The following is a 27,562-nucleotide window of genomic DNA, read 5'->3' on the forward strand; positions in this document are numbered from 1 at the left end:
GGAAGGTGATATAGGAGGTGTGGGGTCAGACTGACCTGGGTTCACGTCCTAGCACCCTTACTTACAAGCTGGGTGATATCCGCTAAATTACTTACCTGTGCTCAAGTGACTTCTATTCTTTCTTTCTTTCTTTCTTTCTTCTTTTTTTTTTTTTTTTTACAGTTTTCATCAGTAAAAGGAAAATGATGACATTTTCATAGGGTTGATGCAAGGGTTAGAAATAACAGAGAAGCCTCCATACACATGCTGCACGGTTTCAGTGGGTGAGCTTATCCACCTGGAGTCAAGAGGAGGTGGATCCCCTCTGCTTCTATTACCTTGTAGTTGTTACTCAACATCTCTGAGCATCAGTTTGTAAAACAGGAACATAATGCCCGCCTTCTTGGGTGTTTGGAGGATGTTAACTGGATAATATGTGTGAAAACAACCTATCGTAGACCTTGGCCATTAATAACTGTCTTCCCGCTTCCTGCCTCGCATCAGGAAGCCCTTAGGAGGCCCTCTGCTCCTCTTCGCCACCGCTCGTGTGCCGCGTACATCGCTTATAGTCGTGGGCTCCGGCTTTCTACCTGTCGGGGGAAGGGGGCAGTTGCTTAGCTCCCATGGGGGGAGCGAAAACTACAGTTCCCAGTCTTCCCTCTGCGGCCGCGGGGCTGGAAGCTGAGAGCGGCAGGCCCCTCCTCCGGGGAGGAGCCTATAAGGAGGGCGGAGTTAGGAGGTGGTGGGAGAGTTAAGCCAAGCCAATGAGACCTGCTGCTAATAAGTGGGCTGGGCTTACAATATAACAGTGGCAGGAGGAGGAGAGCAAAGCTATTGAGCCAGCGAGGAGTGAAGCTGAGCCTGGCCTCGCATGCTCCTAGAGGACCACCTCCTGAGACAGTTCTTTCTCCCCTCTGCTTTCTCCAAGCTCCCCTCCTACCCTCCCTTCCTGCCCAGTACAATGCATTCTTGACTGGAAGCGTCTGGACTCCAAGCAGCCCCAGGGAGCCGGAGCAAGCCACAGAGAGAGGACTGGAACCAAGACACTCTGGTGGGGAGCTTGGATGCCTGGCTCTCTTTGAGGACATCTCTGGAGCAAGGGTGGCTTTGGGGTTGGGGGTTGCACTGCAGGGAATCCAGCCAGGCCCCAAGATGGACACTTCTGGGCACTTCCATGACTCGGGGGTGGGGGACCTGGATGAAGACCCCAAGTGCCCCTGTCCATCCTCCGGGGATGAGCAGCAGCAGCAGCCGCCACCACCGCTGCCCGCACCACCAGCAGCCCCCCAGCAGCCCCCAGGACCCCCGTTGCAGCCTCAGCCTCAGCAGCAGCAGCAGCAGCAGCAGCAGCAGCAGCAACAGCAGCAGCAGCAGCAGCAGCAGCAGCAGCAGCAGCAGCAGCCACTGCATCCCTTGTCTCAGCTCGCCCAACTCCAGAGCCAGCCTGTCCACCCTGGCCTGCTGCACTCCTCTCCCACTGCTTTCAGGGCCCCCCCTTTGTCCAACTCCACCGCCATCCTCCACCCTTCCTCCAGGCAAGGCAGCCAGCTCAATCTCAATGACCACTTGCTTGGCCACTCTCCAAGTTCCACAGCCACAAGTGGGCCTGGTGGAGGCAGCCGGCACAGGCAGGCCAGCCCCCTGGTGCACCGGCGGGACAGCAACCCTTTCACAGAGATCGCCATGAGCTCCTGCAAGTACAGTGGTGGGGTCATGAAGCCCCTCAGCCGCCTCAGCGCCTCCCGGAGGAACCTCATCGAGGCTGAGCCTGAGGGCCAGCCCCTCCAGCTCTTCAGCCCTGGCAACCCCCCCGAAATCGTCATCTCCTCCCGGGAGGACAACCATGCCCACCAGACCCTGCTCCATCACCCCAATGCCACCCACAACCACCAGCATGCCGGCACCACCCCCAGCAGCACCACCTTCCCCAAAGCCAACAAGCGGAAAAACCAAAACATTGGCTATAAGCTGGGACACAGGAGGGCCCTGTTTGAAAAGAGAAAGCGACTGAGTGACTATGCTCTGATTTTTGGGATGTTTGGAATTGTTGTTATGGTGATAGAGACCGAGCTCTCTTGGGGTTTGTACTCAAAGGTAGGGGTTGCGGTTTCTCTTTATACCTTAAACAAAAGGAATATACAGGTAGAGAGAGAGAAAGAGAGAGCGAGAGCGAGAGAGAGAGAGAGAGAGAGAGAGAGAGAGATTGGGGAGAGAGGTGGTGGTGGGGGAAGAGGCGGTTGCTCAATTATATTGAACACTCTAACTTCCCATGGTTTTCCTTCTTAATCCTGGGAGAATTCATTCCTTGCTTTCTTGGTGGGGACATCCCCATACACTGTGTCTCCTTTGCAGACTCCGTGTTAGGGAGGATTAAAGAATCCCTTCTGAGAAATAATTTTTCCTCCTGGCTCACCCATACTAAAGCATAACCCAGAAGCTTAACGCACCAATTAATTACACTCTCTCTGCCTTGATGTGCTTGCCAGTTCCTGTGACTTCCCCTCCTCTCCTCCCCTCCTTGCTCCACTCCATTTTCCTGAGGATAAAAAAGAAATAAATGTCTGGGTGGGGGGTGGGGATTCCATGCCAGTCTCCTCTCTCTGTCTGCTCCCTCTCTTCCCAAGTTTCTGCTTCCCTCCTTATCTTTGAGAGACTTAGGGCAAAATCATAAACCACCAGTGACCTGAGTCTCCTGGGGCCTGGGGTAAAAATATAGGTGGAGGAAATCAGCAGTCCTGTCCCTCAGGAAGGAGGACTCAGAATAAACCTGCTGCTGCCTCATAAACATCCCCTGATAAAAATGGCTACAGGTGTTCCCCAGGCAGAGCAGATGGGCGCCGCCTTGGCACCAGCCTGGGGGCGGGGGTAGGGCCTCTTCTTCAGATGGGATGACAAGGCTTCCTGGGCTTCCCGAGAGCCCGCTGCTGGGCTCGGTCCCGGTTCTCCCCTCCCACCCCAGCTCCTTCTCTCGGGATAAATAAGGCTGAGTGTGTGTGTGCGCGAGTGTGTGAGCGCGCCAATGGAGACCGGCAGCACCCGCTTTAGCAGGGGAGCTGGCCCACTGCTCCAGTCTCAGTCCAGCTCAAAACCGAGGACGGGGTTCCCTCCCAGAGGGGACTTGGAAATCCTGCCCTCCGAGGCAGTGGGGATTGAGGAAGGTGGGTTTCTGCTGTGCTCTGCCTGCTGTGGGCTCCAAGGCTTGCAGACCTGGGGAGTCGTGGGACAAGTGGATTTCTCACAACTACCCCTCACCCCCAATTTGTTGGTGTGTGTATGTGTGCACGTGTGAGTGCATGTGTGTGTATGTGTGCTTGCTCGTTGCTTGCATTTCTCACTTATTTGTCATTTGGGGCAGGGGGTGGCTGGGCTGGCTGCCGGTAGCTGGGAGGGGTTCAGCTGTTGGAGGTTTCAAATAGAGCTTGTTTCAGGCTGGGCACAGCTGCTGCGAGACTGTCACATTCCTTGTTGAAATGCAGCCGCTAAAACCTAGGAGGTGCTGATCGGATTTCCCCCGTTCCCAGCCTTGAGTTCTAACAGGGGATGGGCAGACTTGGTCGTTCTGGAAGCGGCTGGGGCAGACCTGTCAGATGACCTCTTAGCCAGTGCCAAGACTTCCAGGTGGAGGGTTTCCCCTGGGAACCTGGCTGCTCAGAGGGGGGCTGCCCAGCTGAGCAGCTCCTAGAAGCAGCCTCCATCTAAATAGCTCAAGGATTTGAACCCCTCAGCGTGCAGAAGCGAGTGGGGTTTCCCCTGGAATCACAGCTCACTTAGTCATTCCCAGTAATGAGCCTCTGAGCCTGCAGGTCCTTCTGCTCGCTGCCTTCTCAGAACCGCCTCTCCCTCTGGGCACTCGGGGAGAGGGGCTGCCACCCTCGGCAGGCTTGGCAGCCACCCTGAGCACAGGGGCTCTTGCTGGGGAGCTGATGATGGCCCAAGTGCTGGGTGTGAGGGGAAGGGGTAAGACAGCACCTCCTCTTCCAGTGACCCCCATGGTCAGCGCTCTTCCTAGAGACAGCTCCCAGTGCAATTGGTCCGTGCACATTTGTCTTAATGCAATGATGGGGAGGGGGGTTGCTGCTGGGCAGGAAAGAGCCAGGAGCAGCGCCATGCCGCTGCAGCGCTCAGGGAGAGGGCCTTCCCCAGAGTTGGAGGAAGCAGACTCCTGTGTGAAGGAAGGATGAAACGATCCAAGCGGCCAGGTGTCACCTGTTTTTAAATCACTGACCCTCTGGCTGGTGGCAGCTCAGGCGGCGGGGGGCAGCGACTGGGAAGGTCCTGCGTGCCTCAGCCGGTGAGACAGGCACTTCCTGTGCACCTTGGCATTGGTGCTGGTTGTGATCAGCAGGGCTCACTTTAACCTGCTCGCCCGCTCACTAGTCTTTCTGTCTGTCCAGCCACACACTGAGTCGTTATGAAACAAACACTTTCTGGGCATCTTCTGTGCCAGGCCCTGTGGACCCAGGAGGGAGTGAGGTAGCGAGTGCTCTCTTCTCCTGGAGGCAAATGGGATCATTTTAAAGAATCAGGCTGAAGTTTGAATTCTAGCCCTGCTGCTCCCAGTTGTGTGATCTGGGACAAGCCATGCAGCTTCTGTGGGCCTGTTTCCCTGGCTGTCAAGTGGGGAGAAGTGAGTTAGACTAATAAACGGGGCCTGTTGTTATTCGTGATGATGATGCTGATGAGAGAAAAAGAAATGTCTTTTTCCTGTTATTTAACTCTGGCTCCAGAATTAGCTGGGGCCTGAACAGACTGGGAACTAGGACTTGTCGATGGAATGAGAAATTGTATCTTGGAAGGAGAAGTTGTGAGGAGGCGCTAGGTCTTCTCACTGGAAACCATCTCTCCGCAGGGGTCTGTTGTAGGGAAGGTAATTGCCTGTCCCTGGCTTTGTGGAGAAAGCTGATCCTACTGTGACAAGGGGGTTTGGGTGGGAACGAAGAACCACCGACTGGGAGAACCCAGAGTTGTCAGCAGACCTGGGGTGGGGGTGGGGGGTGGATGATGGTTTCTTTTTGCTGGAGAACTTTCTGTGTCTGGAAGCGGGAGGATGGACAGGGTAACCTCAGGCACCGAGTCAGGTTGGGTAATTCTGCACTGATGGTGGCAGTTCCCACTCGAAGGCCCCTGCGGAGAGGGACACACTTTCCCCCTGCCAAGTGACTGAAGACTACTAACCTTGTGCCTGAGCTGCTGCTGCTTCTGAAGTCCTCTGCTCTCCCCGTGGAGCTGTGGCCTTCCTGTTGGCCTGTTTCTGACTGATATATATTGCTGAGGAGGAATTCACCATGAGGCCTGGCTGGCTCTCTTGAGAGGAACACAACATGTCCCTGAGCATATTCAAAGTTAATGCAAAAGGAAGTCAGCGAGAGGAGGTAAGAAATCGGGGCAGAGCCGTCCTGGCTTCCCCTTCACAAGCCGTAGGTGGTGACACGGGAAGGGTGCCGAGCTAAGGCGGGGCTCAGGTAACGGGAGAGCTGTTCGTTCTCGTACCCGGGGCCGTGAGGCCGCGCTTCACGGAAGCGCCAGGCACGGCCCGAACAGGCTCCTGGTGGTTCCCTGAACTGAATGAGGGCTCCAGACTTGTTTTTGTTTCTAGTAGGCGAGTTTGCTCTGAGGGCTAGACATCATGGCATGGCCAGGTTTGGGAAGCCTGTTGATAAATCTAAGAGACATTCTCTGCCACATCAGTGCTAGGTAGGAGTAGGGCAGTGAGGATTTCGGGGTCCTTTTTGGCATTCTTTATTTTCTCCCAGAGCCGGTTCGAGGCACACCCACTCTGTTGCCGCACGCTGCCTGCTATGTCCTCTCGAGCGGACTGGGAGAGCGTCTCCTTGTCCTCCCCTGGCTGCGGACTCCAGGCCCCCACCCCGCCAGCCCGCTGGTTGCTGAGCTGGTACCTCTCTTCCATCTGCCAAGCTGGCCAGTCAGGGGTGGACCTTGTTCCTCAGGGACCTCAGGGTGTGGAGTCATCTCAGAGGAGGCTGGGAAATGCTGGGGCAGCAGGTAGCTTTCTGTTTCCACTTTCACACAATCTCGAACTGCTTTTCCATTCCTGGCCTCACAATCCATCTGAGTTTCACTTCCAGGCAGAGTGGGCTCTCTGCCCTGCTCTGCGCCAGGCCCCCGCCTGCTCCACGAACTCCTTGCCTCTCTGCTCTGCCCACTCCTCCTGCCTGGCCTTTGCTGGGGTCACCCGGGCCGTGGGCAGAGGAGCAGGTGTGACAGTCTTACCTGGCTGTCCTGTGTATCCTCTGTGGGACCTCCTTTCTCATCTCTAGTTGCTCTTCTATTTTCAGACCACCTTCCGGGGAGCTGCCCTGGAAAGGACTGGCTTCTCTGCATGCCCAGGGAGCATGGCCCCTGGCCGTTCACTCTTCAAAGAGGAGTGAGGTCCCTTAGGGCCAACCCATAGAGGTCAGTGAGTCCATCCCAGCGTCCAGCCTGGGCCCAGCTCCTTTGATCCCTGTCCTCCCGCTCAGGGAGGCCTTGTCTGCAGAAAGGCGGAGCTGATACTGCTAGTGGGTGACTGCTCTGGGATAAGAACCCAGGCTCATCTGACTCCCAAGTTTAGGCCTTTTTCCTCGTCTGCGGAGCTTAGCTGGGTGACTGGCCTCACCTCCTGCCAGACCCAGGAGCCCACGTTGGGTGGGTGGGTGGCTGTCGGTGATGTCCTGATGTTTGGGAGGAGGCCCCTCTGGGCACTGGTGCCTGGGTGTCAGGCATGCTGGGAAAGTTCAGGAAGGGCAGACCCTATTCATGGACCCCTCTATGGGGCGGCCCACGGGACAGGGTGGCAGAAGGCAGGAGACTCTTCATAAGCCGTTGGCTACAGGCAGGAGCCTGAGAGCCAGGCGCCAAGGGCCCCCAGACGTACATTTTATCTTCACAGGTCACACTGAGGGTCTTGGCCCAGGGAGGGCAAGTGTGGCTCTGGGAAGGTGAAAACGAGGCCCTTCTCCTACCCAGGGTGGTGGCAACTTTGTTTATAACCTTGTGGCCAGTCTGCAATGAGCCAACCATTTGTGACCCACGGAGGGGACAGCGAACTTCTATATACGCTTCTCCCTTGCGTGTCACCACACTATTTATGACTGTCCTAGGGAAAGACTCCATGACGCACCCGGACTTCCCTTCCCCACAGGCAGTGCCGCCCGCCTGCTCGGGCTCTGGCACCGCCGCCGGGCCATTTATCTGCTGTGCAGGCTAATTAGGAAGCTGGCCATGGCTTGTAGTTCCCTCGATGAGCCTTCTTGTGAGGGCCCGGTCCAAAGACCTGCTCTAAATCACATAAGGTGAAGAAAAACAAAATGAAAGGAGATTTGAGTAACCTCTGTAGTGAAGCTGAGGCCTGGACGGAAATGTAAAATCAGAACAGAAAGCTTTGGTTTTGTTGCAGTTATTTGTAAAGCACATTGGGAGGAGAAAATGAGTGAGAGAGAGAGAGAGAGAGCGCAAGAGAATGAGAGAGAAGGGGTTGTGAGGGGGCGGCTGTGTATTGATGAAATCCCGGTTTACTCAACTCAGTGGCAGGCAGACCAACGTGTTCATTCGTAGCTGTTTTTCTTCTTTCTTTCAAAACCCCAAAGGGAGAGAGAGAAAAAGAAGAAAGCCACCTATTTCTCTTTAAATAATGAGGGTGGAGAATTCTAAGACCATGCTGTTCTCAGGAGCTGTGGGGAGGAAAATTCTTGTGCCTTTTTTTTCTGTTGAGGAAAGTCCGGAGGAGGCTCATGGGTTTTCAGGTGCCCCTCCGCCACCCTGTCGCTCCACCCCCAGGAGCTCCGCTGAGCAAGGCAGGGAGGAGGGGTGGGGGCAGGGACTGCTCTGCGTCGGCCCATACAGGCTGCAGGAGAGGGAAGGTGGGGGCCATTTGTGAAGCCCTGGATGAGCTTTACACTGGAGAGTTCTGGAAGTAGGTGGTGGTCAAGGCCTCCTTTGGAGATAGAGTCGCTGGGTCAAGCTGATACTGCTCGTGGGTGACTGCTCTGGGATAAGAACCCAGGCTCATCTGACTCCCAAGTTTAGGCCTTTTTCCTCGTCTGCTGCCGCTGGATAAGTTGCTTATCATTCTTAAAAGAGACAAATCAAGGTTTATGGGCCGGAGACCAGTGATGTGAAATGTTAGGACACAAGGAACTTTACCAAGAGATAGGGCTTGATGGAGGATGGGAGAGGCCAGTGCAGGCACCCAGAAAAGACAGTGTCCCAGGGGGTGGCCAGGGCAAGGGGTGGCTCTGGGGACAACCTGGGTCCAGGTTGAGACTGTGGACAGGCTCTGGTCAGCGCTCAGGATGCCTCCCCACCTGGAGGTCTAGTGACACTGTCCGCCCCAGCATGGTGCTGGCCACACTGGAAGGGGACAGGCGTCGGCACTACAGAGAGAACAAGAGCCCGTCCTCCAAAGGCCTGGACTAGTGCCGGCTCCCCCCAGCCCCGCCCCTGGCGAGCCAGCGGACCCCAGACCGAGTGGGACACTTCTGCACACAGCTCTGGGGCCTCTTCTTCTCCAGCTCAACACTTACATCCCACAAGGTACCTGCATGCTGTTGTTCCTCAGGGCCCCACCATGACCCTGGGAGTCAGGAGAGTCGGCAGCATTTCACAGATGAGGAAACTGTGCCACAAAGGGGTTGAGCCACTTACTCCAGGTGCCTGCCTCAGGAGAGAGTTCTAGAACCAGAGCTCAAATGTCCAGTACAGGGCTTGTCTTTCTGTTCTAACTCCCACCATGGACCTCTGCTGGGATTTGAGTAAGGGAGTCTCCAAGGGCTTCTCCATCCCTGGTTCTAGAGTTTTCTTCTCATCCTTGAGTCCCAGTTTCCCACTTCCCTGGTGTGAGGCTCTGTTTAGCTTTGTCACCAGCAGTTACTGTTAAAGAAAAGCCTGTCTCTGCTTTGAAGGAAACTCTGAGGAGGTGCTTCTACCTCTTGCTTCTGACTTGTTGAGGGCCTTTGTCAAGTCCCTTCGCCTCTCTGGACCTTTGATTCTTGAGCTTAAAAATGAGGCCGGACTCTGATGCTGATCTCTTTTCTTGCTCCAGAGCTTTCTGACTCCACTGAGCATGTGTTTGTCGTGCTCCGTTGCAGAGATAGTAGCTGTAGTCGTCAAATTTGCGTTCTCAAGGGGAGTCAGGCCTGCGCCTGGGAACCATCCACTCAGGCCGGGCTGTGGTTTCTGGTATAGTGTTGGAAGCACTGAGGGAGGAGTCGATAATTTGGAGCACTGGGGAGGCTCCCTGCAGGAGGCAGGGTGGCCCTGAAGGATGAGGCAGACCAAGCTGGGAGGGCCACGGGCAGGGGGCCTTACTGGCTACGAGAACGTTGGGCGCTGGGGCAGGGGGCAGAGTGGGGAGGGAATGGAGCTGGGTCGTTCCTGGCATGTGGTGCGCACAGGGCAGGATGAGAGGGAAGAGGAGCCTGGGAAAGTTGTTGGGGCTGGTCTTATCCCGGGAGGTTCTGAACAGAGAGTGAAACACTCACGCCCAGGGTGGCTGTGATATATTAAATCAGCACAGGGGTGATTTAATATAATTGATATCTGTAATTGCCAGGGTCTCAGAGTTCTGTGCCCTCAGGCCTGGCAGGCCTAATGCTGTTCTTCTCTAAGAGGCGATCTTGGGTACAGCTGGCCTGCCATGATGGTGAAGGGCTTGGGCTCTGCGTTCGAGTACGGGCTTGGTGACATTCCAGTGGTGGGTCCCGAGGGAGTTTACCGAATTTGAAGCCTCTTTCCCAGAGAGGATCATAGCCCCTGCCTATGGCATAGCGCTAGTGCAAAGCTGGACACCTCGATGCCTGCCAGCTGTTACTTTTATGAGACCAGTGCTTAAAAGATGCTCCTGCTGACCCACAGCCACCCCAAGGACCATAGAGAGGCACGAACACACAGGTCACCACTCCATACAGGTGGTGTAAAAGGGGCTCTGGAAGAGGCGAGCACATGAGGAACATGCCCTCTTTCTCATGAAATCAAATGGCCTCACCTTGGGTGGCATGGCATCCCAGCCATGTTTCTGGATGGGTCCCTGTGGGTGAGTCAGCACATTGAGAGGGAGGCGGGGTGTTCCCTGGAAGGTGGGGCCATCTGTCCTGGGCTTCTGGAGGCTTCTAACCTCATGGGAGCCAGTTATTCTACACTCAGAGTCAGCGATCTGTGGCCTTGGCACAGCTCTTTGGGTGTGGACATGGGAATGGGACAGGTGGAGGGGCAAGCCTCTGAAGGCAGGCCAGAGGCTGTGAGACCTCAAGGGCGGTCAGGGGACACATGATGACCAGGCAAAGAGGCTGGGAGCATGGGTCAATGGGAAAGGCTACCAGAGGTGGTCCCGGGATGGGCCATGGAGGAAAAGAAATGCTAGGACTTTCTTATGTCCTCAAGGTTTGCAGAAGTGCACCTTCTTGAATTCAAAGGGTTGTAGGGGCTTGTGAATCCAGCTTCTTTCTCCCCCTTCTGCTGTGGCAGGTGGTAACTTTCCCACCTGGTGCTAAGGGGCACAAAGAGCTATGGGTAGGGGAGGGATGTGCCAGGGGATCAGGGCTGGCCTTGCATGGAAGGCCTTTTTTTTTTTTTCCCCCCACAAGGCCTGATGGCAAGGTAACCAGAGTTGTATTCTGAGCAGAGCCTTGGTGACACTAAATGAACAACATGCAAATGATGTGTGAAATAATATGCAAATTGGCATCTGTTATGTTAGAGTCAGCTTGTTGGGCATTTTTCTTAAAGGACAGGCATGGTGCTCAGTGTCAAATGAATGGGAAAGCTGCCCTAAAGGACACTCTCACAGGGGCCGAATGGGCTGTGCCTGCCCCTGAGTGCCGGGGCACCCTCCGGCCGACGTCTACAAGAGCTGTTGTACGGTGTTTAGCTTGAGGCGGGTGAACTGCGGGAGGAAGAGGCTGCACTGGGGGCTAACCCTGGCCCAGCTTCTTGATGCCGGGTGGCTGTAAGGTCAGTGTCTCAAATTTTCCAAGCCTCAGTTTCCCCATTTGTAAATGGAGATAGTGGCGTTCACCCATCTGGTGAGAATTAAATGTGATAACATTTGGGCGAGGGGCCCGCCCAGTGGCTGGCATAACCCAGACTGCCAATAAACGGCAGTTCTTTCTCGCACCTTTGCTGAGTTGGCATCTGTCTTCACCTTCGCAAGTTTCACCAGCAAGGATTTTTGCAGAGCCCTTTCTTCTTTTTCAGAAGATTTCTGATTTAACAAATTGGGGCTTAACCATTTTCTCTCTTTTCGGCTTCCATTGGGAAGGAGATTGGCTTGCTCACCCAGTCCCTGAATAGCTCCCTCATGTGGGAGTGCCCAGAGCCGCCGACAGGTGATGGTGCTTTCCTCCAAGATGAGGGCTTGGCGTGAGCGTGCTGGGTTGTTACGCTGCCTTTGGAGGGCCTCAGAGCTGGAGGACGTTGCTGGGATGACCCAGGGGAGGCCTCCTTTGGGGGAAGCTGGCGGCCTGTCATGCCTTCCGGAACGGCCAAACTCGACAGGCCCATCGGGTAGGCCAGCCCAGGAGGGCGGAGCCTGTGTGCTCACCCTGAGCCTCTGTGAGGAAGGTAGGGCAGGGACCATTCTCTTTACGGGACCCCAAGTCCCAGAGAAGTTATGTGACTTGTCCAAGGCCACTCAGCATCGTAAGCGGCACGGGTGCAACTGGAATCCAGGAATTCCAGGTGTAGCCCCACTGAACCCTGGCTCTGTGGCGGGCCCCACTCTCCATCCCGGGAAGGCAAAGGCCCGAGCCCTTGAGGACTCAAGTCAGCTATGGGGGCCTGTCCTCAACAAAACGTGTTGTTCTCCACCTATTCTTCCTCAGGGAGCTCAGGCTTCCAACACAGACCTGGGCTCGAATCCTGGCTGCACACTGCGTAGCTGTGTGGCCTTGAACAGTGGCCTTTTTGTCAGGAAAGTGGGGTTCCAAGGATTCACCATGGCACCGACGGGACCCTAGGGCTCTCTGGTCTGTGCTGGCCCTTGGCAGGCTTTGCCTCAGTGGCTTCTTCTGAGAGCTCCGTGGCCATGAGATCACATGAGAGCCCCCACAGCCGGACCCAGGACTCCCTGCTCCTCCTGCCCCACGCGGGACCTGGCACTCCCTGGCTCCTGGGGGGGTAATGGTGCTGGGCCAGGTGGGCGGACATTTTGGCTGGGTCCACGCTGTGGACCAGCAATGGAAAGATCCCCCAGGAGTGAAATGAAGTTAAAATGAGCCAAGAATAAGTCCATGTTGGAGGTTGATTCATGAGGGTTTCCTTGCGGGTGATTGAGATCGTACATAACGCTACTGTCCCCAAGCTGCTTGGGAGAACATGATGCTCTCATAAAATGGAAACTTCTTTCCCTTTCCATAAAAATGGTTCCAAGGCAACACCGAGTCTCACTCAGGACCGAAAAGAGGGATACATAAGGGAAGAGAAGAATATGAACATTTATTAAGGGCCTACTATGTGCTTTCACACGTCTCATCTCATTTTGATTCTCACAACAATCTCCCTTTCACTTGCCCTGGGTCTCACAGCCCGGAAATGGTAGAGTTGGGGCTGGAATCCAGGAGCATCCTCAAAGCCCTGTGCTCTGCGTGACAGACATGCTTTTGCAGATCACCTCCTGACCTAGGCCCTTTGGAGCCAAAACCTCCTGGGTGTGTTGACAGGGAGGATTGGGCCCTGGGGCTGAGGATGGGCTCCTGTGGGCTTCGCAAGGCCCAGCGGAGCTGTCAGTGGTGCACGCCGTGGTGTTCTTGTCCTAGCTCTGAAGCTTCCGGGATCTGTAACCTAGATGGGAAAACTGAGCTCCGTGAGCCTCAGTCTCCAGATCTGTGCTCATGGTAAAAGGCTTGGTTAATGCTGGCTGTTTTTATCATTACTTTTCTCATTGCCTGACTTTGTAAACTCCATACCCAGAAGGCTAGATTGAGCTCCCCGACCATCTGTTTGCTGGCCTGGCCAGCAGGCATCTCCCTGGGCCTACATGGCAGGCACTCCTGCTCCTAGTCTAGTTTCATGCAAATTCTAGTGCCTTACTGTCCCCTGTACTCTGTTGGTCCCTTTGCATGTCTATCCCGGGACCCCCTCCTCCCCACCTCAGTTCACCTCTGTTTCCCAACAGGTGCCAGGTGTTCTGATTGGCTCTGGGGTTCAACACTGAACAAGACATGGAGCTCACAGGCTGGTGGGGAGGCAGGTGTTGAACAAGTATGACAGGTGTGATGAGTTCAATAGGAGACAATGACATACACGGGGCCTCTATTCAATCCACAGACCTGAGACAGTCTCCCATTTCTTCTGCCTGTCTCCCTGCCCTTGGTTCCTGGCAGGTCCATCTCGCCTTCACTTCTTTCATCTTCCCTTGTATCTGTTTCCCAGCACCGTCTGCCTCTTACACACATGCAATATAGCCTGGCATTAGGAGAACAGCCTTTAACACAACAGATCTGGGTTTGCTGCCTGTGTGGCTTTGGGCAAGTTGCTTCAACTCTTTGATTCTATTTTCTTGGGTGTTCATTGTAACCCTCTCTTGGGGGCAGTTGTGAGGATTAAATGAAACACCTTGTATATAAAGCATCGATGTAGTTTTGGGCCCATGTTGAGCACCAGTAAAGACTGTGGCGAAGAGAAAGGCTGTAGAGTAGAAGTGCGGGAATGCGGTTCCTGGGCCTGTGTTTCGTCATCTGGAAAATGGGAAAAAGTGAAGTTGAGATGATGGTAATTCCTCCACTGGCCGACTCACCGGAGGGTCATGGGGATCAGCTGGGACTCAGGGGTGGACAGGAAGAACGCTGGGGCACGCGGGGCTGCAGCGGCGCTCTGCTGCCCAGCGGGTGCGTTTCGGAGGAGTGGGCTGGGGGAGGTGAGTGGAACGCACAAAGGCGTTGTGGCCGAGGGGGTTTTCTCACTATGAGGGGACTGCCGAGAGACAGCCCTTCCGGCCGGCCTCCCCGCCCGCCGCCTCCTCCCTGCAGGCCAGCCCTTGGCATGAGGCCTGTCCGCTCCTGAACCCTCCTATCAGCGGGGATTTAATTACTATAATGTAAGGAGCGTGGCTCAGGGCCTTCTGGCGGAGGGGAAACATTTGTCTCCTCACTGGGAGAATAAAAATTGATGGGAAGGAAAGGAAATGTACCTTCCCCTGAAGTACCCGCGGCTGTGGGGCTGCCGGGGAGCTTTTCTGGGGGTGGGGATCGAGGAGCCAGGGTAGTGGGGGAGGACGCACAGTGACAATTCAAGGACCCTGGTAGTTGCCTTGGCCTTCCACGGGATGACTCCACTAAGCTTCCTCTATTTCCCCAGTGATCCTGGTGACAGGTTATCCTGCCACACAACAGCCATATGTCAAGCACTTACTATGTGCCTGGCACTGCCCTTGAGAAAGTTTCCAGCCACGCAGGGAGCCCAGGCAGGAAACAGATAACTTTGTCCATTCAACAAATGGTTACTGAGCGCCTGTTGTGTGTGAGGACTATTCTAGGCACTGCAGATACAACAGAAAAAAACCACAAAAGATAAAAACTCCTGGCCTCCAGGAACTTACATTTTGGTAGGTAAAGCTGACAATAAACTATGTACGTTACCTATTATGATAGATGGTGACAGATGTCGTGGTGAAAAATAAAGCTGGGAAGGGCAGAGACTTTGGAGGGAAGGCCAGTGATTTTAAATGTGTTCAGAGAAGGCCTCGCTGAGGAGGTGACACCCGAGGAAAGTTCTTTGCGGGGGGCTGCAGCGGGCACCTGGGGAAGAGGAAATAGCGACGTGAAGGACTGAGTCAGGACCAGGCCTGGCAAGGCCTGGACAGCTCTGTGCAATAGAAGTGGAATGTGAGCTGCATTTGGAATTTTAAATTGTCCAGTAGTCGTATTAAAGGGAGTACAAAGAGAAATGTGAAATTAATGTTAATGTTTTTAATTTAACCTAAAAGAGTACAAATATTACCATTTCAACATGTAATGAATATAAAAAATTGTTGTGATAGTTTCCATTCTGGTTTTCATATTAAGCCTCTGGAGTCTGGTGTGTACCTTTCAGACATCTCAATTGAAGGGTAAATCTTCACTGGAAAGACTGGTCTGTTATTTAGAGTTTATGAAATTTACGGGTGGGAACAGTGAGGTGGTGAGAGGTGGCTGGGTCCTTGGACTATTCGGAAGGAAGGCTTCCTGGATGAACGGAATGTCGGGTGCGGTGGCTGTGGGGAGGAGGGGAGGGAAAGGGGAAACCAAGGGCGAGGCCCAGATTCTGGCCCAAGCAAATGCAAGGATGTTCATTGGGATGGAGAAAACAGGGAGACGCAGTTTTGGGGAGAAAATGGGAGTTTGGGGTTGGATTTGCCAGGTGTGGTGTCAGTTTCAATATAATGTGAGTAGCACATGCCCCAGAGATCATGGGAAGTCAGAGGCCGGGGGCACTGAAAGCTCCTGCCGGGGTCCCTGCGCCGTGGGGGATGGCTCCCTTTACTTTGCAGAGGATAGTCCGTGGCATAGCTGGCCATGTTTTTAAAAAAAATTCAAATAAGTTCTTTGTGTGTCTAGCACCAAAGGTGTTCACTTTCCAAAGGTCACTGGGAGGCTGACCTCAGAGCAGTTTGATGACTAGGAAGAGTTTCACATGGTCAGAAGCTCCCCAAGTATGCCTGGGAGCCTGATTTTATGGGAAGTTACTAAAACAATACAATACTCTAAAGACATGCATCCTGAATTTCCAGCCCTTCAGCTCTGCAGGGGTGTGGGGGGAAGGGATTAATGCTGCAGCACAGAGAGGTTGGAGCGGCTCCTCGAGGCCTCACGGTGGGGAGCAGGAGGGGGCCAGCCACTGGGGATCCCCAGCCTTACGTCCTCCAGTCCAGGGCTCTCGGGGGCCATGCAGGGAGCCTCTGCACCCACTTCTTTTACGGTTGGGAGGGGAGTGGGGCAAGGGGGCAGGAATGGCCTTTAAGGTCTTCTCCCAAACCTACCGGTGTCCGATGCTGGGACCTGGGCCTGGAGGGTGAGTCTTGGGACCTGTAGACCAAGGCCATCCTGCTTTGGCAGTCTGGGCCTTCTGACTTGGGTCCAGATCTGAACCCTGACCCTGATTGGCTGTGGGACTTGGTGATCTAATCTGAGTCCATTTGCTCATCTGCAGAAGCGGGGCAGGGGTGGTGGTGCCTGCCTTGCAGGAGTGTTGTGAAGTGACGTTAATGTTAACCTTAGCACCGTGACTTGACACTTAGCAAATAGCGCTCCCCTTCCGCCTCCCGTGGTGAAGGCAGGGAATGCCTGTGGGTGGGCAGTTCTGCCCTGGCGTGGAGGAGATGGCGCAGAAGGCAGCGTCTGAGCTGCACTGGGGTGAGGATGCCCAGTAAGTAGCATGAGTAGAAGGGGAAGAAGCACCTGCTTGACTCGGGGGAAAGTGAGAACAGTGGGAGGTCTGCCCTACCTTTCATGAGACCTGCGATCTAATGGTGCTTTTGATCAGGAGGCCTCAAGTGGGGCCATTTTGATCCCCAGGGGGACACTTAGCAATGTCTGCAGACATTTTTGGTTGTCGAAACTGGGGGAAAGATGTTCCAGGCATCTAGTGGGTAGATGCTGGGCAGAGGTCGACCAGCCCCCGGGAGGGAGGAACTGAGGACGGAGGCTGGGTGGGCCATGCTGACCCCGCCTGCGGTGAGGCCGGTGTTCTGAAAAGTTCATTCCCAGGTAGCCAGTAAAGGTAGTTTCCAGGGGTGCTGTTAAACAGTCTACAACTCACAGGACAGTCCCCACAACAAAGAATTAACTGGCCCCAAAAGTCGTTAGCAATGAAGTTGGGAAACCCTGCTGTAGATGACTCATTCTCGCAGGCTTCTTATAAGGACAAATGAGAACACAGACAAGGTTGGCTATCAGCTCCACTGTGCATTCTAATGCCTTCCTTCCCCCACCGTTTGCTCAGGGGAAGCCGGGTGTCGTCCAGGGCCCTGGACCGGGAGTCAGAAGACCTGAGCTCAGGTCTGCTCGGGGGAGTGTTTCCTTGTTTCTAGCCTCGCATCCTGGCAGGTCTTGTCTGTAAATGGGACAGTGGTGCTTTCCCAGGGGTAGGCTGTGGTGTGGACCAAGCGGGAGCCTGTGTGGAGAAGATGCTTTGTCAGCTGTGATATGCTGGCAAGCGGGAGGCAGTGGGGTGATGGACTTCCTGCCCGACACTGAAGGGCGGCTGTAGGAGTGGGAGAGCCCAGGGGTTCCTCCGCCCACGTGGGGCCACACGGCTATTCCCAGGCCCGTTCCATCTTGCTTCTTGTCTTGTGTTTCCTTGATCAGGTAGAGCTGAAGTCTCCATTTGGGGAAGATGGAATGTGCAGGGAAATGCAGGGCTATTATTTCTGTGCTGTGTGAGTGGGAGACAAAGCTGGGAGATGGGAGAGCAGCAGATTTCCTGGCAGGGGAGAGACGGCTGAGTGCGTCAGCCTGGGCATTGCTAGGATCCTTTTAGGGTGAGTGGGCCAGGATTCCCCAGGGACCACCTCAGGAAGTGAGTATCTGTTCTGAGCTCAAGACGAGCCTCAGGAGAAGACAGGGCTTGCTGTAGGGGAAGGGTCTGCACCCACGTGCTGGAGTTCTGAGGACATTCTGCAGGCAGGCTTTCACCGACACCGGTTCTGCACCAGGCCCTGGCCTCGGAAATGTCGGGGGACAGGGGTGGACAATACATGGTCGAGGGGGTGGTTAGGCTGCCGCTACACTGTGGCGAGGTGCACTGTGACAAGTGCGTTGAAGAGGTGCAGCATCACACTAAGGGCACGTCTGTGACCTTTCATGTCTAGAGTCTTCTGAGAGGAACTGGGGTGGCACTGGGCCTTGAAGGAAGGTGGGGTTTCATGAGGGAAAAGGGCAGGAGGATTCCAAGCTGAAGGCACAGTCTGGGCAGAGGCCCAAAGTTGGAGATGCCAAGTGTTCTCAGGAAGGGACAAAGGAGCTAGGTTTTCCTGGAAGTGTTGGGAAGAAAAGACTGGAAACGGCCATGGCCCCTGCTCGCGGGGCCGTGCGCAGCGGGCGGAGGAGCCCTGTCCTCCCGTCTTTGCTCAGAGCAGTGGCGCGGTCCAGTCACCGCAGAAGATGGGTTATAACAGGGGGGAGCTCAAGGCGGGGAGGCTGGTTAGGGTATTGTAATAGTTCTAGAGAAGAGGTAAAGGCTCGAACCAGGCTAGAAGCAAAGGGGAGGCAAGATGTGGGAGTAGGAGGGGGTTTTGGGAAGGCAGATAATGTGTTGGGCCTCGTGCATCTCCACCCTGGATAACTAGGTTGTGAGTGAAGGTGGAAGTAAGTGCTGTGGCCTGATCCCCTCACTGCTGGGCTAAAAACCAACCAACCAACCAACCAACCAACCAACCAACCACCCTTTCTGGGAGGATGGGAAGCTGTGAGCGCTCACCAGCCTGCCAGTCCCAGAGAGCGGGGTGGCACAGTGCCCGTACCAGCCCCCTGGCTCAGGGGGCTTTCCTTCTGGAACCCACACACAGGGCTCAGTGCTGGCCTCCTGCCAGGCCTGAGGGAGATGGAATACACCCTCTTCCTGCTCATTTTCAAAAATATGGGAGGAATAGCAGCGGCGGGTTGGAGCCAGCTATGCCTGGGCTCACATCATAGCTCTGGTGCTGACAGGCTGTGCAGTTGGGCAAGTTGCCCAGTCTCCTTAGACCTCAGTGTCTGTGTGTGTAAAATGGGGGTAATGATGCTTAGCCCACAGGGTGGTTGTGAGACAGGATTAAATAAGAATGCAGTGTAATGTTCTTAGTTCAGCAAATGGCCACTATTTTTAATTGACAAGACATGGACACAGACTGGTCATGCCAGGGCGGGGAGAGACAGGACTGTGTTGTCTTTAAAGGAGATGGAGACCTGGGAAACGGATGAGATGGTGAGTCCTGGCCTAGATTTGAGGGACTCAGGGGAGTCCCAGGAGGATACCTGAGGCATCAGGCAACGCCGGGGTCTTCTGGTAGTGCGGTTCACATGAACAACCCTTCCTAGCCAACTGGGAATGAACTTTTCACAACACCGGCCTCACTCAGGCGACTCCAGTGTGGTATTCAGGAGTTGGTCGGCGTGGCCAGCCCAGCCTTGGTTCTCAGTGCCTCCTTCTCGGAGCCTGGCTGACCTCTGCCCAGGGCTCTGGCCGGGACCTGGCCCAGCTCAGGCTCCAGAGGGAAGAGTCCTGGATCAGTGACTTGACATTCATACTGGCTCTGCCCCTCCCCTGTCAGATGTGTGGGTTCTCACTACATGGCGTTGGGTCTAGATGGATAAACAGCAGCGGGGCCACACCGAGAACTTAACACACATGCATTCCTCCTTCAGTGAGTGCAGCAGGCAGCTGGGGCACCGTCGCCCTGGAGGGCAGCCCGAAATGCCTGCACTTCCCCAACTGCGGTCACGCGGAGAAGTGGTGCTTCTGAGGCCGCGCTTTCCCTCCCCAGCTGCGTGTTGTGCATCCATTTGCTCTCTCCTCTCCTGAGATGTGACCCATCCCTTCTGAAATGGCTGCAGCGACCTCAGGGCCGTGGTGCACCTCGGGCAGGGCCTGCGGAGCAGTCTGCCCCTGTAGTAAAAAAAAAAAAAGTAAAGCTGACTAAAAGTTGGTCTGCTTTTTGTTATCACTGTTCACGGGCTCTTATGAATAAGGTCAGTGATAAAGCCCTCCTTCTCTTGGGACAGACACGCCCATTCCCTGCCCTTGGTGTGGCCCTGCCTAACGGTCATCCCGAAAAGAGCCCAGAAGGGAAACTCACTGCGCCCTGCAGAGGAGGAGATGATCTGCAGAGTGAGCCGTGTGTGAAGGCAGTGGGAGCGGGAGTCTGAGCCCCGGAGACCCGGGAGGCGTGGGCGGATAGAGTGGCGGTGCGGTGCGCTGATGCAGGCGGTGGGGGTGAGGGCTGTGGCTCAGGCTGGCGAGGCATCGTCCAGGCCCTGTGGACATGGGCAGGGAGAGGCTGTATTCCATCTCCCTCGGGCTTGGCAGGAGGCCAGTGCTGAGCCCTGTGGGTTCCAGAATGAAAGCCCCCCAGCCAGGGAGCTGGTGCCAGCTGGTGCCAGCTGGTGTGGGTGCTGTGCCACCCTACCCCCCCTCACCTGGGGAAACGGAGCCAGGCCGCCCTGGGGCTGCGGGGCTTGGAGGGGCTCGGGGAAGGCTGGAGACCTGCACCTTGCATAACAAGGGTGTGCATGGGGATCAAAGCGAGCACTTCTAGGGCTTTATTACCGTGATTTAAGGAGGTTTCCTTGCAGGGCTGTGGGATGGGCCCATGTGGAAGGGTTGTGGGAGCATCTCTCAACTGGAGAGGCTGAGTGGGTACAGGGGGAGGAGAGCGTGTCCCTGGGACTGGCTGGGGCACTGGGCCCCGGGACCGTGTGGGATGGGGGTCTGGTGGTGTTTGGCCCCTTTTCTGCTTGAACCCTTTGGACGGTTCCTCACCAGGAAGCGGCAAGCCTGGATCTGCTTTGGGGTCAGACACCTGGGTCCCTGCTATCTCTGAAGCGGATGTATTTTAGTGAAGATGGGCCTCAGTGGGGGGCCCTGCAGTGAGGAGGGCAGAGACCTGGGGACTTGGGGGAGTTGGGGGACTCCTGGATCTGCTCCCAGACACAGGTGTGCCGGGGTCTGTTTGGAGCCCACTTGGAACCAGTGAGTGGGCTGATGTGTGGCCGTCTGGGTCTCCTGGGGCTGAACAGCCAGGCTGCGCTTAGCCCTTAGACACTTCCCAGAAACTCACGGCATCGCCACAGCATTGGCTAGATGTTGAGGAGCTGGCAGGGTGCAGTGCGGGAGCAGCAAACAGGTTTTATCTGGGTGTCAATTCCGAACAATTGGTATGAACTGCCGGAAGGGCTGTGTTGAAAAGGATTCTGAGGCACAATCTGAGCTGGGTGGGAAGAGGGCTACACTTGATCTGTGATGTCTGTTCTGGGCAAGGAAGGGTGGAGCAGTGGCTAGGCATCTGCCGTCCTTGGTGTAGTGAAAAGAACTAGGAGAGCCTGTGTTCGATCTCTGGTGGCAACCTCTTCCTCTCTGGGGCCCGGTTCCTGGTCTTCAAGGTGGGGGTGAAACTGTTGCATTTCCAACCTGATAGGCTTATTGTGGGGACTGAATAAGAGTGTGGAGTGAAATCCCTTTGTAAAGTTTAAAAAGTGATACGGGTGTAGAGTGGGGGTTTTTTTGTGTTTGTTTGTTTGTTTGTTTGTTACTGAATCACCCGGGAACCCAAAACGACCTAAGAAAAATGTCTGCAGTTGCTACTTTCGCAGCCTCACTTAAGACCAGACCACTCCACAGACTGAGTGGCAAAAGCCACAGCTGCTGCCATGTGGCACTGGACAGTGTGTGGCACCCAAGCCCTTTATAGACGCTTGGCCAACGCGTCCAACTGGAATCGCTCTGATTCTCTCATGACCCTCTCCCCAACTTAAGATTTCGAGACTGTTTTTGTGTTTAATGAGAAAAGGACAGAAAATCTCTCCCATTGACTCATATTCTCTATTAAATATAGTGAAATTACTTTATAAAAGTCTAAAAGCCTGACAAGAGCACATACTAATAATGCATGAATTATGCAAATCTGTGTAGTCACTTGATTTGCATAATGAAGGGGCTGGAGGAGGGCTGGGGAGGGGAGAGTGGGGGTGACGATGCCTGCCCAGATCTGGGTAATGGGGGGACACCATTCTCTTCTCCTTCCCTGCCCCCTCCTCGTCTGGAGGGTGGCCCACCCTCAGCCTTCCCTGCTGGCCCTACATCTGTCCCTCTGTGCCCTGGCTTCTCCGTGTCCTTCCCCCTCTCAGGGGTCATCACTGAGGCGGGGCACACCACCCTGTGCCCACCTGTCCTGTGGAGCGGGCTGCATTAGCCCCCCGCCGCCCCTCCGTGTACAGGCAGCTTCTCCTGGGAAGTCCCCATGGCCATTATTTTTCCAAATGCCTGTCTCACTAAGATGGTGGATTCGTTAAGTGCCGTCTGGAATTGCAGCTATTGCTAAGTGCCTTTTTCTCTGGCTTATGGGAAGGAGGGTGAAGTCAGGGAGGAGAGGACTCCTTACCTGACCTTGCTGATGTCTCTTGGGGCAGTTTTCATGGTCGCTTCGTAGGGTTTCCGCCTCTGTGGCTGTAAAATGGGCTCCGCCTCTGCTTGTCTCCCTGCCTCCCGGGCCCTTGCTCATCTCAGGACTAAACCTGAGGGCAATCGAGACCTGACCTTGGTGGGTGCTGCCAGAAGTCCGGGCAGGTGTGCCTCGGACTGAAGGGGGGCAGCTGTGAGGGTGGGCTGGTCCCTGGTGTGTGGGGGGGGTTGGGGGTACGGCAGCTGGCTTCTCCAGAAAGCTCTTGTTCTGGGGAAGGGGGACGCTCTGCACAATGGGCGCAGGGGCCAGCCCTGGTGGGAGGGTGGACAGGGAGAGCTAGCTTCTGGAAAGGCTAAGCAGGCTGTCAGTGCTGCACGCAGGCTGGGGTTCAGCTCAGTTCAATGCACTTATTAAGTGCTTAGCTCTGTGGGCCATGGCTCGCTCTAGGAGCTGGGCCCACAGAGATAAGAAGACCCTCATAGCTCTCATTTACTGAGGTCCCACCCTAAGTGACAGGCCCTGTGCTGTGCCCCCTTTTTAAATGAGTCATCTCTCAATGTTTATGACAACTTTATGAAGTCACTATTTCCCTACTCTATAGATAAGTTGAGACTTGGTCACATGGCCTGTAAGTGGGACAAAACCCACTTTTTGTAACTGGTGCCAAAGCCCATTTTCCTGCCCCGATGCTTCGCTGCCTCTGTTGACTCCAATCCAGACCCTTTCCTTGGGCATCTTATGGTAAGAGGTGTTAGCAGATGGTGCAGTGCGGTATGTGCAAGGAGAGGTTTGAACCAAGAACAGAAGTAGCAGAGCATTTACTTATGACAGGGAGGGCCAGGCAAGGTTTGCAGAGGGGGTGGCCCCTCAATGACACACAGAAGGGCAACCAGATTCTGTCTGGCACTCAGGGAACAGGCCAGTGCAGCTGCAGGGCAGTGGGTGGGGGTGAGGCCTTCAGGGAGCAGGCTCGTTCCTGATGCTCTCAGCCCCCTCCTGCCCCGCTCGCCGGGGACTGGCGGAGGTGGAGCTGACAGAACTTGGCTCTAGTCCTGCTAGGGGACCTGGGCGGGGACAGGCAGGCAGGCGGGTGTGGGGTGCTGCCCAGGGGCAACCCTTCTCAGCCCACATGTTCAGCAGGTGCACTGGCCTCCCTGGCCCCGCCAGGCAGCCCTGGGAGCTGGGGCCTACGGGTGCCTGAACTGTGTGCTGACCCTCACGCCTGGGGTAAGACCACAGCTGTTCCCACCCCCACACTCTTCCAAACCCAAGAATGGGGCCGCCATCAGAGCAGCCCTGGGAATTCTTTGCATCATGGAGGACAGGGCTGGAAGGGGAGGGATCAGAGGTTCAGAGAGTGGTTAGTGGCTTGCCCCAAGTCACACCGCTAGGTTCTCCCTCGCTTGCTCGGTCCCCTCTCAGAACCGCCCCCGCCCCCATGAACACTCTCCTGTGGAACTGGCTTCATTAAATCCCCCAGCTGCCCCTCCATGTACAGGCAGCTCCCCCTGAGAAGTCCCCCGGGCCATTATTTCTCTAAATGTCTGTCTCACCGGATGGTGGACTTCGTTAAGTGTGGCCTGGCTTATGGGAAGCGAGGGTGAAACGGCAGCGGGAGGAGAGAACCCCTCACCTGACCTCGCTGATGTCTCTTAAGTCAGTTCTCGTGGCAGGTGCGGTCTTGCTGTGTTTTCCTCACACCTGGCCAACTTCTCAGGCTTATCTTAGGTCCAGGCTTCTTTCCGGAGACAACTGAAAGGGACATGTCAGATGAGAAGGAGCAGAACCTCCAGGTCCTTCACACATGCTCAGCCCCCTGTCCGCAGCCCTGCTCTGGGGTCCTTGCTCTTGCTCGCGATGAGGATGCCCTGACTGGGGAGTGGGACGGAGCAGGGGAGCAGCCCGTGGGAGGCCGACTTTATGCAGGAAGTTGGGAGAGAGGGGGCTCCATGTGAGAGCCACAGAGGTGTGAGCCGAAACCCTGACTCCATTGCTTGTAAGCTGTGTGACTTTAGGCAACTGACTTAACCTCTCTGAGTACCAATGTCCTCATTAATAAAATGGGAGTAATAATAATACCTACCTCAGTGGTTCCCAAACTTTTCTACACTTTGGAAATAGCTGGGATCTTTAAAAAAAAAATGCTGATGACTGGCTCCCAGCTTCTGACCTTCTATCTCACTGGTCTCGGATGCAACCTGGGTATTAGTTGTAAAAACTCCCCAGGTGATACTAATGAAAACAAAGTTGGGATCCACTGTCCTAGGGTTAACGGGGCCTTAAAGGGGATAATGCAGACACCTGGCGAGGACTCAGTGCGTGGATATGACTAGTTTTTTATTCATCTCCCTGCCTCTCACTCCATTTATTGGGGGTGCGGAGGGTGTGGGAGCATTCTCATCACTCATGGCAGGTTTGCTGTGAGTGCTGCCCTGGAAGTGGCTGTCAGTGGCCCATTTTTACGAGAAAAGCCTCCTCCTGCCCTTCTCGCTGTTTCTGCGGCACTAGGGCAGGCCTCAGTCTCCCTGGCAGGCCCCAGGAACTCGTGATTAGATGGGGTTCCCAAGAGGGGAGCCCCATGATCACACCTCCAGAGTCTCCTCCTGGTGGCTCTAGGGACGGCAGGGTTGGTCTCTGCAAAGGCCTCGGGGAGTCAGAGGCCCATAGGCTGGCATGGGCCACACCCAGTCTGGATTTGGTGGCCTGATTTTGGGGGGCTCAGGGGAGGGTGCTGGTAGGGACAGAGTAAGGGAGGGGCTTCTTCTTTGGCACTGGCTGAGGCAAACCTGAGGTGGAGGCTGTGAGGGAAGACACATTTCCTCAGATCCCTTAGCTGTCCTGACAGGAAGTTGTGCATCACTAGGCTGACAGAAAGGATGTGGCTCTGCCTTTTGGAGAGACCGACTGCGTGGAGGGGAAAGGTGTTTGCTTGCAGACGCCGGTTTGTCCACACGGAAGGACTCTTTCTCCCGTCGGGTTAACAGAGATTATTAACCTCCTTGGAATGACAAAGATTGAATTTCGCTAGTGAGGAGCAGTGAGAAGGAAGCGAGAGGGGTACTGTGAGATTTCAGGAGATGGGAAGCCTTTTGCTTTCAATCAGCATCTTTCTTACCCAGCTCCCACCTTTGGGGAAATGGGAGGCGATAAAGCATTTTCTGATCTCACATGCTACTTTTTCCTCCATCCACAAACCAGACCTTCGTGAATGCCTTTGATTTCGACTGCTTTTACCACCCCAAAACACAAAGAATCTTTTAATAGCACAAGGCCTTTTGGATCTCTAATCAATCGGTTGCCAAATCCTCTCCAAAGTGCACTCAGAATAGATACTTTTAATAAAATATATTATCTTTAAGCCAGCGTAAACCTGTGAAATTTGTATACTTCTTTTAGAGCATCTCTACAAATTTTACAATATTGAAATCACCACCCAGTGACCTTTCAGGAAATACTAAATAAATTGCAAGAGACAAATAGACAAACCAAACCGAGAAGCATAATTTTCAGTGCCTTTCCTGCCAGGTTCTCAGGCTGAGTCTTTGAAATCCCCGGCTCCCTGCCCGCCCTTCTCCAGCCCTGTGACCACCCTGCCCCGAAGACCTCCCTCACTCCCTGCTCCTGCAGGAGCTGGTAGCCCCGGTGCCTTCTGAGAGCCACTCGTAGCTTGGAGAGGCAGCTCTGGTATGTGGCTCCTGGCACCTTGTCCTGTCTGTGTTTGTCTCTGCATTTCATCGTTCAAAACACTCTCACTAGTGGCCAGAGCCCCCAGAATGCTCTTGGGGATGGCTGGGGGCTGCCTTGGAAAGGCTCAGGTGCTCTGCTGGTGGAGACAGGGAGCCCTCAGCCACACTGGGGCCCGAGCCCAGGGACCCTCCCTGTGGAACATTCTTTGTGTCTGGGCCAGCCCTTGGTTACCACTCTCAGGTCAAACCCCTGCTGGAGTCTCACATGCTGCACTGGACTCCTTCCCTCCCTTCCAGTTGGTGGTGTGCAGGGGCTATCAACCAGGTGTAACAGCTTGTCCATACTTTGTGTAGGAAAAACAGAATTTGGAAGGCAAGTGGTCTGTAAAATCACATGACAGAGAGTCCTGAAGGGGTCTTCTGGGGACTCACAACTCCCCTTCCAGCGCAGGTCCCGGAGCCTTGGAGCGATGATGGGGCGGGGCGCAAACTGCCTGCTTCCTAGAGCCTGTTAATTGCAGTTTACTAGATGGCAGTGGTCCCATGTCGACAGGCTCATTTCATGGATAAGTGAACTCAGTTACCAGCCTGGCTGCTTCGCCATCAACATTCAGTGACCTGCATTCACGTCAGCTGAAGGTGGTACTCAGGTCCCCTGGGTCTCAACTGCTGTTTTCCCAGCAGAGACGCCACCTCACATGACTCTTGGTGGTGGCCTGAGATGCGCACCCCCACCCCCACCGCCGCCATGGGGAAGGAGAGAGATGAGAGGGAAAACGAAGGTCCAAGAACATTCGAGGGCTGCTGGCCCTTCCTTAGGTTAAGTAGCACCACGGGGAACATAACCAGGCGCTATCAGTGCTGCCCAGGGGCTCACAAGCCTCTTAATTTGATCATTAATTCCATGAACATTAATGGGTTTTTTGCTCTATGCTGGGTGCTGGGGGTGGGGGAAAAGTCTAAAAGATGAAAGAGACCTGGTTCCCACCCTCAAATTGCTCACAGGCTGGGAAACAGATACTTAATGCTGTTAGATTGTCTTCCAGAGACACCAGACGTCCCTGGTGGAAGAAGCACACAGGAGGCAACTTGGGGGAGGGGCAGTGGGAATAGTGAGAGCACATTTGGGTCTTGAATGTGATGTGCCAAGAGAGGAAGGTCAGTCCTTCCCAGAGACGGCAGAGTGCAATGCCTTTAGGAGGCGCGTGAACGTAGCCCATTGTGGCTACGGTGTGAGTGGGGCCACAGAGGTGGGCGGCGGGGGTCAGATTGTGCGGGCGCCGTGCTGAGGGCTCCACCTTTATCCAAGAGGCCACAGAAGCCATAGAAATTCTTCAGGCAGAAGCGTGGCACAATCTGTGCTTTATGTTAACTGTTGTGGAAGCTACATGGTAGGGCAGAAGGAACCTTGGAGCAGGGGCCTAGGGAGCTCAATTCTAGCTCTAGATTCTAGATCCGGACCTAGCAGCTGGGTGACCTTGGCCAAGTCTAGGCCTCAGTGTCCTGGCCTGTGAGGTGAGAAGACTCTCAGGCCTGTTTCAGCTCTGACGTTCCGCACCCATGACTGCCCCCACGCCCTTTGTTCTGTACTTGTCTGTCTACCTCTGGCTGCCTGACCCACGTCTCCTGGCCGTCCCGCCACACTCGGCAGCTGGTGGCAGCTGGAGGGAGAGGGATGAGTCCTCCAGGAAGAACATGCACTCCTGAACCCTGTAGCTCAGGGGCAGCCTGGCCCGTTCCAGCCCTGCAGGGACACCTTTGCCCTGGCCCAGCTCACCTGGCTCCCCGCAGCTCAGAGCCCTGGCCCAGCTGGGTTTCTTCAGTGAAACAA

General features: G+C 55.1%; 1 protein-coding gene across 2 annotated transcripts in view; it reads left to right on the forward strand.

The window, feature by feature from the left end:
• The first annotated feature begins 1,131 nt into the window (after positions 1-1,131).
• KCNN3 (potassium calcium-activated channel subfamily N member 3) overlaps positions 1,132-27,562 on the forward strand; it is a 139,829-nt gene continuing 113,398 nt past the window's right edge. Inside the window, exon 1 of one of the 2 annotated variants that reach the window (XM_054562990.1) lies at positions 1,132-2,073. In XM_054562990.1, coding sequence (XP_054418965.1) covers positions 1,132-2,073 — 942 coding nt within the window. Of the gene's footprint in view, positions 2,074-3,079; positions 3,138-27,562 lie in introns of those variants that run through there. The other variant, XM_054562991.1, reaches the window with a different exon arrangement.

This window comes from Pteronotus mesoamericanus, unplaced genomic scaffold (genome assembly GCF_021234165.1).
Source record: "Pteronotus mesoamericanus isolate MK-2021 breed Mesoamerican mustached bat unplaced genomic scaffold, CSHL_Meso_final scaffold_705, whole genome shotgun sequence".
Lineage (NCBI taxonomy): Eukaryota > Metazoa > Chordata > Mammalia > Chiroptera > Mormoopidae > Pteronotus > Pteronotus mesoamericanus.